Source organism: Larimichthys crocea, chromosome VII, assembly GCF_000972845.2.
Source record: "Larimichthys crocea isolate SSNF chromosome VII, L_crocea_2.0, whole genome shotgun sequence".
NCBI lineage: Eukaryota > Metazoa > Chordata > Actinopteri > Sciaenidae > Larimichthys > Larimichthys crocea.
Window position 1 is genome coordinate 23,228,617 of NC_040017.1, and position 18,749 is coordinate 23,247,365.

The 18,749-nt window shown below is 41.4% G+C and overlaps 2 protein-coding genes across 4 annotated transcripts; one reads left to right on the plus strand and one right to left on the minus strand.

Annotated features, from left to right (window-relative positions):
* Positions 1–4,668: 4,668 nt before the first annotated feature.
* On the plus strand, positions 4,669–7,769 carry hdac12 (histone deacetylase 12). Of its 2 annotated transcripts, none has more exons than XM_027280815.1 (8): positions 4,669–4,888; positions 4,960–5,103; positions 5,321–5,480; positions 5,565–5,755; positions 5,849–5,999; positions 6,208–6,324; positions 6,408–6,539; positions 6,637–7,769. In XM_027280815.1, exons 1-7 carry the CDS (start codon positions 4,703–4,705, stop codon positions 6,524–6,526), a joined length of 1,068 nt encoding a protein of 355 aa, XP_027136616.1. In that variant the 5' UTR covers positions 4,669–4,702; the 3' UTR covers positions 6,527–6,539; positions 6,637–7,769. The 2 variants fall into 2 exon arrangements, with proteins under 2 accessions (XP_027136616.1, XP_010734651.3); XM_010736349.3 differs by having other exon boundaries at positions 4,672–4,888; positions 6,397–6,539.
* On the minus strand, positions 7,428–13,695 carry trmt9b (tRNA methyltransferase 9B). Of its 2 annotated transcripts, XM_027280814.1 has the most exons (5): positions 13,382–13,695; positions 10,273–10,383; positions 9,830–10,029; positions 9,567–9,740; positions 7,428–9,190 (listed from the first exon to the last, which is right to left on the minus strand). In XM_027280814.1, exons 3-5 carry the CDS (start codon positions 9,984–9,986, stop codon positions 8,220–8,222), a joined length of 1,302 nt encoding a protein of 433 aa, XP_027136615.1. In that variant the 5' UTR covers positions 9,987–10,029; positions 10,273–10,383; positions 13,382–13,695; the 3' UTR covers positions 7,428–8,219. The 2 variants fall into 2 exon arrangements, with proteins under 2 accessions (XP_027136615.1, XP_019114881.1); XM_019259336.2 differs by lacking the exon at positions 10,273–10,383 and having other exon boundaries at positions 13,382–13,694.
* Positions 13,696–18,749: the final 5,054 nt, after the last annotated feature.

An 18,749-nucleotide genomic window follows, 5' to 3' on the forward strand; every position in this document is an offset into this window, starting at 1 on the left:
AGATGAGAAATTCACTCATCTATAATGAAGCTAAGACTTGGTGTGCATGGAGTCGAAATACTTTCCTGGGAAAATGACTAATTTGGGTAACAAATACAAAGAGGATTGTACTTCATGTTATTGTGCTGAATCTGATGTGAGACTCTCACAGTAGAACAGTGAGTTGCATGCAAAGTGGTCGACACGCCCAAATGAAACATCTGTGGTATCATCATCATCTAAAGTATGGACGGGAATCACACATATTGTTCAATTAAGTCGAATCCCACCTGCTCCTATAACACCCCACGAGAGCCATTATTTTTGACAGCTAAACAGATGTGAATGTAATATGATAATTGGGTTGGAAAAGACAGGCAGACATTTCGTTGATAAAACAGCCCCGGATACTGTAATCAAGTAATTGTGCAAAAGCAGCGAGTAATTAGCATGGAGTTCCCGGGTGTACTTACATTTTGAAAACGCTGGTTAATCTGATTTATTCGGCAGAATTTTGTCAACTTAAACTGAAAGGCTGACCCAGAAACTTTATATCAAACACCGCAGGAGCATTGCTCCCATTCAAAACGTAAGTACCAGTGTTTCGGATTCAGTGGAAAGCAGTTGATGATTGCAATCTCCTCTCTCACTCTCTCTCTCTGGCCTAGATGGCCGCCAAATGCGTGAAAAGGCCCCCAGTGTTTAGTTTGTTCGTTCTGCACTTCTGTAGAAACATGGTGGTTCAACATGATGGACCCCATAGAAGAGGACCTGTGGTGTCTGTACATATTTTTAGGTACACAAAATATTACAACTTATCTGTATATTCTGTAATCTTACACACTGGCCCGTTAAGTCATAAACTAAAACACAACAGTCACTTGTTAGACTGTGAGGAAATGTCTGATCTCACAAAACACTTTGGCCCTGCCTCTCTTCATGACATCTTGCTGTTTTATCTGCTCACACTTTGCACTTTCTGACAACACATGCGGCCAGCAGCAACCACTGTTTACCACACAGCAGCCACACTACAAGATGCCAAACTTAGTTAACAGCTGTAAGACATTCCCAAACACTGAGCCATGCCAGGAGTAGGAAGAAGATGTCAGTTCCTGTGATAATGGGGGAAATGAAAACAATGACTGAAATGATGGTAAATTATACTGCTGCACAATGATTTCACAGCTCCAGACGTATATGATTATAGGAGGACAGGGGGTGCATCAGGTGATTAGCTCTGGCTTTCCATGTGACCAGGGATGCCTCGGAGGGACGAGGCGGCAGGCCGTCACCATCACACACAGAAAGCAGCTACAAATTAATTCACTCAACAACAAACCCCTGTCCTCACCTGCTGCAACACGCTCCGCCAGCACTCGCAATCACCCGCGAATTCCTTCCGCTTTGAGTTGTGAGGTGGAGGTGAAGGACTGGGGGGTTTGTGGGCTCAGCGTTGTGGCTGTGATGTTGTGTAATTGAAGGTTGTTTGAATCCGTGTATGGCAAACCTCACAACGCCCACTCCCCCACTCAGGTCGGACAACAACACGTCTGCTTCCAGGAACGTGAAAATACATGCAGGGCCATTTAGAGATGACGGTGTTATTCATCCGGTTAAACACACATTGCGTGCAGTAAATCATTGATCCATCATGTGTGAATCAAAGACAATACATTGGTCAATCGGTGTGGCTTTATTGGTTGAACAACTACTATGAAAGCAAGAAAACAAACCTGGTGACCCCTGAAATAATTTCACTGTAATTTACAACAACACATGCTGAGAGTAAGACACACTGTATCAGAGGCTGAATTAAGTCGGCCTGCTATTATTTTGCCCGATGAGAGACGGGGGAGTCAGATCAAAGCTGAGCAGTTGTCAGCTTCTTCTTTTGTCTCTGCCAAGAATGAGACAGAGCTGCGAGGCTTTGAGCACAGCTGCCCTGAAGCAGACTCACAGCTGACTGTCAGCTGGTTTTTCTCTTCCAGTACTGCAAAATAACGGGATGAATGGCTCAACAAATTATGTATACTTGTGGTTTTGTTTACCATTTTCAAATGCTTTATTCTTTTTGTTATTTTTATTTGATTTTATATTATTTTATCTGCTGTTCAAGGCTGCCACTGACAAGACAAGGCACTTGTTTGACTTGTGTCAATGTTTACACTTTATTATACAATGTTATTTTATTATTGCATGTTTACATGTGGGCTGATTAGAAGGGTCGAGCTGAAACTATGAGTTGAATAATAATAATAATAATGGTTCCAATTACTCCAATTGTGAATATTTATTTCCTGCAAATAGACTGTGGTGGATTGTTTTGTTTTAAACCATTTTATAGTCCAAAACATTTAAGGTGAGTTAGGATAGATGAATCTATAATGATTAAAAAACTATTAGATGCATCCTATTCTGCACCGCACAACAATAATGGATGCAGATTAGATTTCCATACTATATGGAACTGATGCCTGGAACAGTAGAAAGCCGTGGTAGGATCCTTTAAAAAGATGAGATGAAATTTAGAGAACAGAATATCTATATGTGTATGAATTAATAGAATTTTCATCTGCTGCCCAAAGCAAACAACCTCTTCTTCAGGATAGACTGGAGTCTATGGAAAGTGAACCCCTTCTCCTCCTTCCTCTCTCCCATTTGAAATAGCTGTTAACAAGGCTGACAGAAGTAATTGATTTTACCTCTCTAATCTCCTCTCTCTATTATGAGGAGATATCTATCTGCACCTGGGGCATAAGCTCTCATCTTTTTTTATTATCTGGCTGTGAGTACACTTGCCCCAGTGGGGGGATGCACTAATCCCCATCCACCACAGTCTTCATGCACACACACACACACACACAGACAGACACACACATAGACAAAGACATTCATGAGCGAGACCCACAGTCAGCAGTACACCAGACAGTGCCTTGAGCAGCCTGCCGGCGATGTAAAAGAGACAGATGGAGAAGCAAAACCAGACACAAAAGTATCTGATCAAAGGCCACTTTACTACAGTGGAAACAAAACTATGATTTCTTCAAGCTAAAGAAACACAATTTGCATGATAAAAAAAAAATAAAAGCACCAATATGTAAAAAAATGCAAATTCTAAAAATGTTCTGCAGATATTAAAATGCAAAAAAACCTCTGTCACTTTAAGCTGTAACCCGTGGGAGTGAAGTAAACCTCTCAGACTCAGACTCACGATTTTAGTGTGACACCATAAACGATCCTCTGCCACTGTGATGAACCACCTCGGCCACAGCTCGCTTTGGACTGACAGGGTGGGAGTTGACTGTGAAGGTTGCAGAGGACACAGGAAGGAGTGGATGAAGATGGTCAGCGAACAGACAAACATCAGAGAGGAAGAGAAAAACAACTCTCATAGATAAATGTACATAGTTAAGAAGTTAATTTCTTTTTCATTACAAATGATAATATCAGTATAACAATGTGAGGGAATGGTTGAACCTTTGAAAAATGTACATGAATTTCAGAATATTTTAGTTTTTGATATAAACTCATATTGAGGTGTGTTTTGGGGATCCTGCTGTAGTATGAATCCTCCTCCAGTGCAGGAAAAACATCCCCAGACTTGAATATTCCCACCGCCGTGTTTCACTGTGGGTTTGATCTCATTCTCTCACCTGTTCGTCTCCTCACATACACCCTCCTGTTACTGCCATAAATTTCAAACTTGGATTCATCAGTAGGACTTTTTTTCCCAGTGTGAAATTGTTGTTGGTATTTCTGAGCCCATCCCAAGTGTTTGGCTTTAATCCCCCTCCTATGAAGTGGTTTATAAACTGCTTTTCGTCTGAGTCTTTTTCTGAGTCTTGTCCTCTTGATTTAGCAAATTCTGTTTGATGAAGCTGGTTTCCTATCTCTCAGGGAACAAAGATCGATGTATTGATCTTTTAGTGGTGTGGTCACTTTTTAAATCAGGCTGATCGTGCTTTGGATACAACAGATCCAGTTTCTACAAAGTGTTTTAGAGTTCCTTAAGAAACATGATTTGAGAAAGAACCTCTTTGCTTAGAAAAACTTCAAACTTTCTAGGTTTGCGTGAAAATATTAGACAAACTTTCAGACTAAACAATATATAAAAGGTATTCAAAAAGGTATATATCGCAGGTACAATGCATTATTATAATAACAGTACTAAGACATTATATAACCTACAGAATAAACAGCTGTAGGCATGACATAAATACAGCATAAAGAGATTTGATGCAGTGTTCATCTTAGTGACAGATGTACTAGTCTCTGTAGGCTTTTGGATTATTAGTCAGAAATTATTGCAGGAAAGGTACGCCTCAGATCTTTTACTTAAATTACTTTTACAAAAGTAGCCATACCACAAAGTAGAAATACTTCAGTAAAAGTTCAAAAGTACTAACATCACAATATACCAAAGTACTAAAAAAGTTATCAGCATGCAGACTGTTTAATTTCAGAATAATGAATATTATATTGTTGAATTATAATCACTTTAAAGTTGCTGTTGCTGATAAAGGTTGAGCTAATTGTGCTGTATAGTTGACTCCACAATAATACATCATAATTCATTAGTTCATTTATATTTTGTAATAATAATCTTCAACATGTCTTACTGATGTTTGACCATCATGCTGCACATGCGCAGTGTTCAGCCCAGGTCAATAGATGGTGCTAATCGTCCATGTAACGCCACTGTGCGCTATATTTTCACTCCATGGCGGAGGATGGCGCTGTTAGAGAGGACAGACATCCGTCAGCCAGCAGGACACCTTCAGCACGTTTCACAACATCCAGCTGCATGAACACATTCAGAGGAATGAGCTGCGTGTTTTCTAACAGAGCTCGCATGAAGCTGCTCGCTGCAGCTTTCACCTCCTGCAGATGTTTCCACGCTGAACAGGTGAGAGCTTCATCAAAGTGCACATTACAAACTCAATGCACTGAACTCACACTGACCTCCTCACCCTGCAGGTAAGACTTGAATCCAGCGGGCTTCCCATTATTCATCACAGCCAGTATGTGTGTGACCTCCCAGACAAGCACAGGTTCCCCATGAACAAGTTCCCCCGAGTTTTCCACTTTCTACTCAAAGATCAGGTGATCACAGAGAAACAGGTGAGGCACTTAATGATGTTTTCAACTAATTAGGGCTGAAACTGACCAAAATAATCAGCTGATCGCAGTGCTGCTTTCAAATCATTATAAATTTAAATATTTTAACATTTAAAGGTGTTTCCATAGGTATTCTGTCAGGAATGATTGCAGGACTAACATTATTATTAGTAGTAGCAGAGCATTTCTTTGTTAATGTAAAGTGTCTTCTTCACAGTAGGTGTGGTACCCTGAAATAGCCTCTAAAGATTTACTCAGCTGTGCGCACACAGAGGAATACTTGGACAACTTCATTAACGGGAATGTAAATGAGCAAGAACAAAGGAGGACGGGTTTCTCCTGGAGCGAAGGCCTGGTGAGACGCTGTCGATATGAAACAGGTGAGGAGAAGAAGAAGATGCTGATGATTTGGAAAGATACTGCTCAGGCTGCTCACTTTTTTTTTCCCCCCTCTTGTTTGACAGGTGGGACCGTTCTGGCTGCTCAGGTCGCTCTGCAGAGAGGACTGGCCTGCAGCACAGCAGGAGGAACACATCACGCTTTCCCAAGCTTTGGTTCAGGGTTTTGTCTCCTCAATGACTTGGCAGTTACAGCCAAATACCTGATCTCCTCACCTAAAAGGAAGGTTCTGATTGTGGATCTAGATGTGCATCAGGTAGACCAACATGTGAAGTACACAATTTGTCTTTGTTCCGAATCAATAAGCTCATTTTTTAACATCATTAGTAACATCTTTTTCATCCGACAGGGTGACGGCACTGCTTTCATTTTCAAAGAGGAACCGTGTGTCTTTACATTCTCGGTGCATTGTGGGAAAAACTTCCCCCTCCGTAAACAACAGAGTGACCTAGATATCAGCGTGGAGGTTGGGTTGGAAGACAAGGAGTACCTCTCTACAGGCACGTTAACACAGGCCGTAATAATAAATGTAATATGTGTGCATGTGTTCAACATCAAGTCAGAAAATCTCTTAAATATCCTATCTGACATTTTTTCTGGCTTCTCTGGATGCTCCAAAAGCAAAACTTCAATGAAAATCTCACCATAAAACAATTCTAATCAGTAGGATGTAGACAGTCCTAACATATCTGATGATATTCTCCACAGTGGAGGCTCACCTTCCATGGCTGCTGGAGACTTTTCGTCCAGACCTGGTGCTGTACGACGCCGGTGTCGACCCTCATTGGGAAGATGAACTCGGGAAGCTCCGTCTGACCGATCGAGGTGAGCGATTGAACAACAAGCACCTACAAATCATCTTCAAACTGCTGTTGAATGACTGTGAGTATCTGTCAGGGCTGTTTCAGAGAGATCTGTATGTGATGAAGAGCGTGGTGAGCAGGGGTGTTCCTGTCGCCGCTGTGATTGGAGGAGGATACTCGAGAGACATCGACAAACTGGCCCTCCGACACTCCATCCTACATAGAGCAGCAGCTCAGGTACAGACACGTAGATGTTGTTGGATGACACTTTTCAGTACAGTTTATTCAATTTGTGCAAAACGTCATGAACGACTTCTTCATCTTCATATTTCAGGTGTGGAGGGAGTGTGGAATGTAAAACCTTTCATACTGTAAGTCAAGAGGACCATCACATCCCAACTGAGACAATGCCAATACTGAAGTTTGGGAATAAAAGAAACCTGTTTTATATACTGTATATTTATATGATATAAAATGTGGATTGCTAACAAATGTTTCTGAGCCTTTGTTATATTGGACAGGATATTTGTAGTAGTTATATAATTGTCCATCCAGTGTATGAAGTGAGCTCTACTCAGAATATTTTTAGTGCTCATAAGATAAGATAAGATAAGATAATACTTTATTGATCCCACAACAGGGAAATTTACTTATTACAGCAGCGAAAAAATAGAAACCAAGGAGGGAAACACAAGTGTACATATTTACAAAAAGTACTAGAGTATAATATGATCATGCAAATGGCTCTAAAATACTGTATGTCATATGTCGGCTGAAGAGATGATTTAAGAAGATGTTAAACTTTTTTTTACCTCATCAAGATATTGCATCAGCAGTAACTGTGCAACTATTAAATATAATGTTATTGAACTTTATCATTTGTGGTGGTCTGATGCACTAAATAACACCTACCAAATAATTTCAGGCGTCATTCGTGAACAAAAATATTTAATGAGGAAAAACAAACATCAGCTCACATCAGACATTAAGGTACCAGTGTCACGTCAGAACAAGCACAGTTGGTCCACTCATACTGCATTGATAAGGTTGGGTACTGTCCTTGGCACAATGGGTACAGATAACCAGTATGTTTCAAGTTTCACCTATTTCTATGTCATCCACTGACCTCAAGCAGCAACATATTAGTGGTACAGTGCAATGTTTATTCACAGTATATGAGGCAGTCGATTTTCTCCCGAAACATACCAGTGGTACGGTTCAGCTTGTTACGTCAACAAGACGAGACAGTATACAACTATTACAGACACCAAGCACGCACACACACACGCATACAAACTGGGCAACACGTTCTTTGAAACACAACAAGCAAATGCACAAATGTTTTGGAAGATATTCTGCACAACTTTTCAGTGTTATGATAGATTACATATGAGCAGTTTAAGAAGTCCGTCACAGATGCTTGCTTCAAGAACGTGCGGTTGTAAAAACAGGCAGACAAAAAAACAATAATTAAAAGTAAGAATTTTCCATTGTGAGCAATGTACTAAACCATTTAAGAGCAGATGGAAAAGTATACTGTAATCTCACAAATTCCTCTTTGGCTAATATTAAAAGTCCAAAGAGAAGAACAGTGCACCATGTCTCTGCAGACAAAAGACTTAACATCAGTAGCAGCACTGAAGCTCGCTGTGGTTTGATAATAAAAAACAAAATTCTCAACACTAAGAATAAACACACAATGGATATCTGGATGATGCTTGTTGGTTTCATGTATTGAAATAGAATAAATACTTTAAAAAGATGGTATAGTATACAGTGATAGCCATTGTCGAACACCATCATAGTCAACAATGGCTACATCTGTATGTTTATACAGGAGTGTAATAATCATCAAATGTGTGATTCAGTGCCAGAACTTGAGGCAGAGTTAATGCAAAAATAAAAACAAGTTAAAAATCATATTTTCCATAACTGAACTTTCTCTGCCACCACACACCAGTTGGCATGGTCAAAGTAAGTGTGTTTGACATGAAGCTCCTCAACATGATTCTCTATCAGCTCTGCCAGTTCTCCCTCCCTGAAGACATGATAGTACCTCAGGCAGGAGCCCTCCACCTGCTCCTTGCTCCCCTGAGGACTTCTTGTGCTTTGCTGCTGCGCTTTTCCCTGCGACTCGCCTTCACTTTCATCTCCAGACTGCTTCAGGTGCTCCTTCTGGAAAGGGACCAGATCTGGCAGGGCCAGGGAGCCACACTCCTCGGTTAAAGATACTGAGACGCTCTGGTTTTCTGTGCCGTTGTTGTTGTTGGTGGTGTTACTGTTGTTGTTGCCTCCGGGGTCATTTTGTCCCTTGTGCAGGTCTGTGACTGAGTCAAAGACATCCTCCTCTGATCCGATAACAGACGGCGGGGAAAAGAAGCTTGAGACCTGCTTGATGAGGCCTCGTCCTCTCCCACGCTGGCTGGACTTGTTCCCCTCGATTTCCCCTGTGGGTGAAGATAAAGTGCTCAGGTCTCTGGAGGATGACCGGGAGATGGCTAAGCTTCCAAAGTCGAACACAGAATCCAGAGACCTGGAGAAGAACCACAGTTTCTGTGTCCTCTGCTGTGGCGTGGTGATGGCCAGATCTTCTTCGTCTGCCACAGAGGATGTGCTTCTAACCTTCCTGTGCTTGTCAGTGTTGTCTATGGCTTCGCTCACACTCTGAGCTGCGGGCCTCCGTCTGGGTTTTGCATGCTCCCCATTCAAGCCTGAGGGCGACTGAGGGTTGGGGTTCCAGGGAACGAAAATGTCCTGCTTCTCAAATTTACGACGTTTCTGCTCCATGGCCCACACGTAGATCATGATGCGTCCGCCCACTCGCAGGGTGCGAGCCATCTCTTTTATTGCTCGAATGCGACGCTCTTTGGTGGACAAATGATGGATGACTGTGACAAAAATGTTAATTTGTCAGAACAAAGTAGGATGACTAGGCATTTATTCAAATATGATGTGTCACATTCAAGTCTCCAAAACATATTATGTACACTGTGTATGGCACACAACATAAATAAACAGTGTGAGTGGCTGCTGTCGTATTACACTCTTTTGTCAGAGGACACATTAATTATTTCACACTGTTGGCTAGGCAACGCGGGCTTGTGATAAACTGATGTTTATCATTATTATCAGTTCATTTAATCTGAGGCAAATGGCAGCTGCAGCAGTTCAACTTCATGCATATGAAGTGAGCGATTTGCTTCCGAGTGGGAAGAATCAACAACATCCAGACCTCCGTTTATCTGTGTGTGTTTTGTCTGTTACCTGCAATAGAGAGCACGGCGTCGAAGCAGCTGTCTCTGTAAGGCAAATGCAGCCCGTCGCACATCTGGACCTCGTGTCCTTGGCTCCAGGCAAAGTCCACCAGAGGGCGACAGACATCGCAGCCCAGCTTGAACACCTCCTTGTTGATGTGGAGATACTTGCCATTGCCACAACCTGTCAAGGTCAAGACAGTCAGCTACAACACTAGTGACTAATGATCATGTCATTGCCCAGATTAGATTACTACTAGAGGTGACACCCACCAATGTCAGCGACGATGCTCCCCGGCTGCAGGTCCAGCAGGAACTGGCGTACCTTCGGCCAGGCTTTATAGCGGCTGTCGTTGAAATATGGAGCAATCTTGTCATAGACGCTGTGCACATGGTCTCTTTCGAGCTGACTGGCAGCCTCCTCCATCATGTCAGTCCAGGCTGCCTCATGCAGGGGCCTCACAGTATCATGTCTGCAGGGACAAACACAAATCCAAATGACAAATTCATCATATAGTAACTCTATTTCATTAGGAAGATAAAATAAAAAAGCAATGTGGACCACCTGAAGGGAACAGCGCAGTGGTGTTCCTCTTTACATGCTCGTTACCATCCAACAAGGTCAACTGGAAGTCTTAATCAGCAGACACACTCAAACATCTGTCAGGCAGCAGAGGTAATTTAACACCAATCCCTCTGCTTTCTATTTCAAGTACCTGCTGTGGTCATGGTCAGTCCGCTTCTTACATCCACCCTGCAGTCCTCCAGAAGGACAGAGAGCGGTGTCAGGTACTAATAGTCATCAGGTTTAATTTGTCATCAGTTGTCTATAAGTGGAAAAAACTGAGCTGGGATCAGAAATTAACGAGTTGAACAGCGAGGCAGTCCCCGTCTCACAGAGCTTTCAGCAGGTCCATTCCCACGGCGGCCGTGTCAAATTGTTTTTTCGGTAACGTGGAGGCAAAAGGTCAACACATAAATCATTTCTGTTGGCAACAAGATGCCAAACCAACAACATCAATCATGTTTGAGTGAAAGTCCCTTTCACAAAATGCATGTTACACTCTGTGTAAGTGGACACCGGGCTGCCGCTGAGCACTATACATCCTAATATTTAATTCGGTGTCGATGAAATATTTCAGCACATGCTCACGTTCGCCGAATGCCTTTTACCCTCGGATGACCCTCGTGATTCAACTTCCAATTATCCTGGAATTTCAAGGCTAATATGTACATACGTGGATAGATTTCACTGCATGACTGAAGATGCTGCGGCTTTAGTTGAGATTGTTACTGGAATCGTCAGATGTTGAAAAAGATCTTTATTTTCCTTTGATACATAATTGTGGCTACTTCCAGTCCCTTCACAGCTGAGAAATTATTCCAATTGAGGTCATACGGTTTGAAAACCATCCGTGACATCAGCAGCTCATCACATAATGATGATTTTACTGTTTAACCTTCAGATGTGTTATAGAATTTCAGTGCTGTCTGCAAATTTGGAGATTATGTAATTGTGATGTTTGTGTTATGTCTGGTTTTCACAGCTCCCACTGCAGTCATCTCAGTTTATTAGGATGCGGCCAACAGCTCCTGCGGTGCTGCTGCGACTCCCTCAAGCACTACATGTACAAAGACCTTTTCTACCTTATTATCCGGAGGATGACATTGTTATCTTAGTCAAGAAACTATCTCAATATTCACAGTTCTCATTTGGCCCGTGTGGTTTTTCCTTTCCGAACATATTATCATGAGTACTAATTAATTTCATGACACACATAAATGATCACTGTGAGATCTTTGGGAAGCATTTAGTCGAGCTGTAGCAAACTTAAAATCATTTTCAGAGCTGCCTTTTCTCAGAAACATTATGATGGAGAGGCTGCGTGTCATCAGTTCGTTTAGGTAGCTCAAAACAAAAATACAGTCTGCTTTCTAACAACTGATGAAAGCCGGTGGAGATGAGTAGGCGGACTCTTTGCCTGCATTCAACATCTGATCTGTACAAACACTGATCCGTGCTCATGTTTGCTGCTTCGAAATCACAGACAGGGATTTTGCCAGAGCTGCAACACACTTCAACTCATCAACCCATTTGAGCAACGTGACAAGGATTTTCTCTCACTGCTACTATAGTGAGAATTTTGCTTGTTTTTCATGGATTCAAATTCTCGGTACGGCATATATTACTGCCATATGTCCCTAAATCAATAGGTGCTGTAAATAAAAACAACTCTGACAGCAGACACTTGAGAAAAGTTGATCTCTGGTTGCATTACATAATATTTAATTACCACCCACGGCGCCCTCCATCCACATCCAGCTCCTAACAGAGTGTGGAAAGCTGCTCGTGATGGTTTTAGTGTTTTTATTAGATCACACCGAATTTGGAACATTAACAAGTTAGGCGGTCGTTTCACTTCATCTCCTGCATTTTTAGAGACGTCATGCAGATCTACCTGTTTTTTTTAATAAGTATGTCTTCCCGTAATGAAATTCACAATAACAAATCCAAAACAGAGCAATGCAACCTAATGAACCGTGTAATGCCACAGTGCACTTTGCTGATGAGGGAAAGCAGAAGGAAAGCTATCAGACGTTTCCCCTCCACCTCTCTAAAAACGCATTAGACTGAGATGTCCTTGAATGTAATGCCGTCTGGTGCCTATTCATTGTGTTCACCACTGTACACAATGAACCTTGCAGAGAACATTTACCAAGGGATATTAACAAAGGTCAACATATGCTACATGAAACGCAAGCTTCTCTCTCTATAAACCATACTCTCACTGTGCATTAACAGGCTGCTCTGTGTACTTCCCCCGATGGTAAATATAGAGCGTGCAGCATCCTATCTTCCTTCACTCAGACTTATTTCTGGACCACCATCATCTGCATCATCCCAGCCAAGAGGAAGGAAAGCATCCCTTATGTAACAATGTAATCTGTCCTCCTTCAGTATTCTACGTGCTCAATTTCACCTCAGTTTTTCTGCCTCTGCTCACTAAACAGTGGCAGTCCTCAGCCGACATTATGTAACCAGCTGGTGAGGCTGGGAGCACTGCCTCTGCCTCTGACTGACAATGGGAACTAAAATTAAATCAGGGGACAGAGGCTGGCACACAGGGATTGTCCGAGGAACAGGACATTCGCTGGATGAAGATAAAATCAGACATTATTTATAGCATTCGGGCTTTTAAATTTAGGCTGGTAGCATCTCTCACAATACAAGCAGCAGCTTCCTTTAACAATTCTGCACACATCTGACTTTAAACACATGTTCCTTTGACCACGCTGTAAACCAGAGCCCTCAGGTCAGACAGCGCTCAGCGGTGATGATAGGTGTTACTATGAACAGACAGGGATTCCCAGTCTTTGTGCCAGCCGCCACTTTAATGCTGGATGAACAGGAGAAGCCACAGAGAACAGGTTTACCCATCAGGTGTGCCAGCGGTTAATGAGTCAACATCAGCATGTGGTGAAAGGTTTGACTGCTTCAGGCATCTCATGTCCTCACACAGCAGCTGTTCAGGACCTTTGTATTGGAACATGTTTAAATATGCAGAATGTGATGAGTTCATGTATTCAAAGGAAAAAAAGAAAAGGAAATGATTTACATATTTACATATTTAAACATATTCCAAAGTACAAATTATTAAGGATCTATGTTCAGATATCAGAGTCCTATTAAAGTTTGTTTAATACATGAATTAAAATCCATATAAGAAATATATTAAACAATTAAGCAACCACAGTGTAATGCTCATACACATTGTATCCAGTGATGCAGTCATGTCAATATTTACACATCCACCAAAGACTCACCGTGCAGCGTGGAATCCGCCGTGCGATGTATCCGCCTCCCTGCTCAGGTCTCCGGTGGAAAACTTCCCTCTCTGCACATGCGATGATGGATCTACAGCATCGACCGGTCACCGGGATCAGAGGCACGCGCTGCACACGGCGGCATCATCATCATCATCATCATCATCATCATCAACGACGACGACATCGCGAGGGCGGATAACGTGAAGATTAAACACCTGCCCGGAGCGCGAGGCAGCCAGCCAGCCGCGTACTGAGCCGCCGGGACGGTGTCAGAGCCAGAACATGTCGAGCTGCACACCTGTCAAGGTAACAGTGACGTACACACACAGACTTCCGGCGAGGTGTTCCAAAATTAAAGCTCCATTAGTGGGGAGTTAATTCAATTACAATGTCCCACATTTAATAAGGAATAAAACAATACGAGGCACAAGCAAATGTTAATAAGATAAGTCAGTGTAATACGAGGAGGAGACTCCTTCCTAATGATAATGGTAGGAAGATCATTTCCTTGAAGAAGGTCACTAAATGCAGTGATGCACATGTAACAGTCCCAGATGAAGAAGCTTCTCTGTTAAACAGAAAAACGACCTCCCAGGTCCCTACAGTCGACATGTGGATAACACAGATTTCTGCTCTTATTCCTATTGAGAAGTTGACTCATGACCTTAACCACAAATCAGTCAAGTTTTGGAGGATCTGGGAACCGGTACACTCCTTCTTACAGAAACCATAACTCATCATTTTCTTCTGGGAGGGGAGGCCTGACTGCCTTTCTTATGTTATTTTGCTTCATTCTATTCATTTTATACACGCTTTTTACTTGCCTGTCTCCTATCATCTTGCCGATTCTGCATGTATGTACATTTGTGTATATATGGAGGTATGTGTGTATATGGATGTATATATATGTAAAGACACATGTTGCGGTGCTCATTGTTAGTTTGGGGTGGGTATTGTTTTGCTTGTTGTTATTATTATCGTTATTTGCTTTGTTTTGTTTGTTTGCTTGTTCTGTATGTTTTGTCGTCTGTTTTGCTTTCCTAATGTTTGTACCCAAAAAACAGATAAATCCAATAAAAAGAGTATTAAAAAAAGAAAAGAAAAAAGAAAACAACAGACGTGTACCGACCGAGCATGTTGGATAATAAATCAGACAAATGACTTCATGAGCACAGTGATTCATAACCGGCTCATGCCCTCCTCTATAATACTGTTGTCTTGTCCTGTACTACCCTATTGATCCACTGATTGATCTAAAGCTGTCTTTGTTTGGCAGAGATGATGAGCAGAGGGTGGATTATGTTTATAATAACACTAACATTGAGGTTTCATACTGAAATACATTCTTTTGGTGTAATAATCTGTAGTGTAGTAATCTGATTACCTCACTGAAACTCATCATAGGCAATCACTTTAGCCCTGTCCAGTATTTCCTCCATGTTCATGTGTTTGTTGAATGAGCTGCTCACCTTTGGAAAATTTTATGCTTTTATTTTGAAGGACACATGCCACAGTTTCCTGTCTTATTGTGGTGGACCTGACTCTGCAGAGTGGTCATCGGTTTGTAAAAAAAAAAAGATGACACGCTGTGCGGTTGCAGACCACGCTTGTCATTGGCTGTCGGCCTCACGTGACGACCACAATAAACAACGTGAAGTGTTTGGTCGACAGACAACAGCTCCTGCTCCCTCTGTAGAAAAAACTAGAGGGATTTACAGTTTATGTCTTTAGTTATTAAACCAATAATCATCATTATTCACAAAGTGTGATCACTATTTAATGCTTATTTATAAGAGCTGCTGTAGGCCATTCATGTCAACTATGAGCCTGATTTTTTTTTAAACAAAATAAATTATTGTTTGCAGATTTGCAGATCCACTTCCTCTCTTTGGCATAAAGCATAAAAGATATATGAGCTGCTACTGACTCCGTCTTTGCTCCCGTTCATCCTGATCTTCCACTTGAAAAGACAGAAATGAAATGGAGCTACTGTGCAAACAATTAAAAAAATATAAAATCAAACTAAAGATAGCTTTGAGCATCGCTCACCTAGATGATAATTAGCACACATTAGCCTGTCGTACCTAGTTTTTGTTGTCCTCGGCCTCCCATGTGGGTGTCAGCTCTGATTTCATCTGCCCTTTTCGCCTCTAAGATGGTTAATGGCAGTGACTTAATTGTGGCTCATCACGGCCTTTCAGGGAGCACAAAGAGCTCATCACATCTCCCTCACATCATCACCATTCAGAGCACACATGCTCTTTTTCCTGTCGCTGGCTGCCTCACGTTACAATTACACACCTTCACACCTGGGAAGTACACAAACACGCCGTTAGGCTTTCAGGCCAATGAACGGCATGAGATGTTGTAAACACACACGTCCCCTCAAGGCTGATGAACAACAGCAACTTTGCAAAGCCTCTGCCTCCACATCGCTGCCACTGTTGCCGGTTTCTGTTCCCTCGCTCGGTTTAATCTATTCAATCATTAATTCAGACAGAAGGCTCCATCATTCATAATGTTTCAAGGACTCTCAACAGCCCCCGGCCTATGTTGTTATAGAGCTGCAAATGGTCAGTAATCAATAATCTTACAGGTTGAGGAAAATCTAAAAGACCAAGAGTCTCTAGCTAGGAAACTAAAGCACAATGGACATAAAAGAAGAGCAGGTTAATCGCCAATAGTAAAACCATTTTGCTGATTTAAGCCACTGATATCTACAGTCTATTCTCTATGTTTGCATCACCTCTAACTGTATTTATGAATTGTAGTCACACAAACAAACCACAAAAAGACCACAAGTTTAATATATTTAATGCACTTTGTCTACAGTTTTTAGTTTTTTAGATGTTCAAAGAACAATGACAGTGATACTTGTCGTGCCGACTTTGAGCACTTCCAGTTTGACTTTTCCTGTTTCTGACATCCTGTTGTTGAAACAGCAGGATATTGTGTCACTGATGTATAAATTACAGTTCATGTTTGGCATAGCCCTTCTGGTAGTTTTTTGTCTACTGAAGAAAGTATTTCTAGTCCATGCAGAGTGCTGACATAGCAGAACATAGTATGAATGATTTGCTGTAGCCTGAAAAATATAGTGTTGTAAAAGGTTGCCGACACTTTATTGTGCATAAGGAGGGCAACACATTAAATACAAGTATAACTTCACCCATTCTAATCATAGTTGCAATCAGAAAAGGGCGGATTGGAGGAGCGTATGATGATAGGAAGAACATGTTATCCTTTCTAATAATAGAAGGATCATTTCTAAGAATCCTCGAAGAGGGTCTCTGACTGAAAGCTCGCTTCATGAAATGATTACCGCACAGACTGGAGTGTGCAGATGTTCTGTTCTTTATAATTAAAGTTGAAATAGAAATCTCAGTCTTGTAAATCACAAGTAAATCTCTCTGGTGTCATAGATGAAGTCACATCTCGGGTAATATGCATGAAAGATGCATACTGAGCATTTTGTTTTAGGAGCGCCGTGTTCACTACAAGTTTTCGGTGGAAATGAGCTGTTCATTTTCATGAAAATATCACCCTGCTCATGTACAGACCACGGCTTTATTTAGACCCAGGACGCCGCACTGCTTCAGGATTCGAAAGGTCAAAGCTCTTTACTTTAAAGACATAGAAGTCAGCTGACACCCGGCTTCATATTGAGAATATGACGGTGTTCTTCATTTGATTTGAATAAGAGATTTAATTATGCATTAAATACTCAGGATGGATGGGGCAATCAAAGCCTCTGACATGTCCATGAATATAAAGAATCTACTCAATCTGTTAGCCTAAAAGAAAATGAGGAGTCAAATGTTCGTAGCTACAGGAACATCTTTGATATATTGAGATATTATAGTCTAAGGTTCCAATAAAATAAATTAAAGCAGCAATTTAAACTGTGATTCAAGCTACAGTGGGGAGTGGGAGAGACATTGCCATCCACATGACAGAAGGTAAGCCCATCTGAAAGCTCCTTTAAAACTGCCTCCACATTGATTCTCTTACACAAGGTCATCATTATCTCACAGAGACCCAACTAAACAGCTCAGTTTAGCTGTTTTATAAATGTTGCAGCTGAAGTTGATGGATTACTGCATTTCACATAGTCACCATAATCCATCATTTTACTTGCCAAGCTGAAAATACCCTTTTTTTCTTTGTTTCAAAAATCCCCATTAGCCTCCTAGTTCCTTCCAAATCAGGCATGTCCTTTTGTTTCTCCCCAAAGTTGTCATTGTTCAGGCTGCTAGCACAGTTTCCTAAATCACATCACATTATTTCCTTCACTGCTAAAGGTTGGCTTGCATATTGGCACTGGATTCTGTAGATCAAGGTCAGTGCTGTGTTAATAAAGCTCCAAAGAAAAGAAGGGAAGCCGTGGGAAAAAAAAAAGTACAATTCATACTGCAGCCTGAGTCATCAGTCAACCTTGAGGCAGGAGGCAACGAGTAATCAACTGTTCTTATTCATGTTGGCGTTTATAAAGATTACCAAACATTAATTAAGGAATAATAAAGAAAACCCATTGCTGGTAGAGGGATCACCATGCGCCGAAATAAATCAAGAAACATTTTGAAAACCAATTGGACAAGGGTGGATTGAAAACTGCACGGCTGTCAAGATGAAAGTGCTGCTGAAAGCTGTGTGATGTTTGAGTCTGTCCAACAGGAGGTGGATAGATAGAACTGAAACAATGTAAATATCAGCGTTTGACTAAAACACTGCAAAGGTTTGACACAGTGGCTGGGGCAAATCTTAAAAATCACAAGATAACACATTAAAAACTAAATGAGAAAAGGTGATCACAGGAAGACTTAACAATAATTAATAAGCATATTTGCTTCACAAACTAGACTCAAAAATGACAATATGAGAATATGAACTTCACCAAATTAACTACAGTTTCTGCAGAGCTGCTATTGTAAGACAGTTTTTTTTAACCCACAACCCTCTGTTAGTGTTTTACGCCTCTGCAGATCATTTCTTCCTTTGCATAATGTGAAGCACAGAGCAGGAAAGGTAACCCAGATCTGTCACATAAAGCCCCACAGGGAAAAAAAAAAGTTAACTTGTACCAGACTACAAAGGGAGCAATAAAACACTAGTGGCCATCACTATGATAAAATAATATTAATATTTGAGCCAGCTACATCTATTAAGAAGCATTCCAAACCAGCTGGATCAAATTTTCATGCTCACATGGAGACATGTTTGAGTGGAAACAGTCAGAGGTCCAGAGAAAAATCCTTTCCGGCTTTCCACAGGACTTCACAGAGCGGAAAAAGAAAGTCAACAAAACAGCACCTCTGTGTGCTGCTTTAATGAACACCTGAGGGAATACAAAAGCAAAATGTGATTT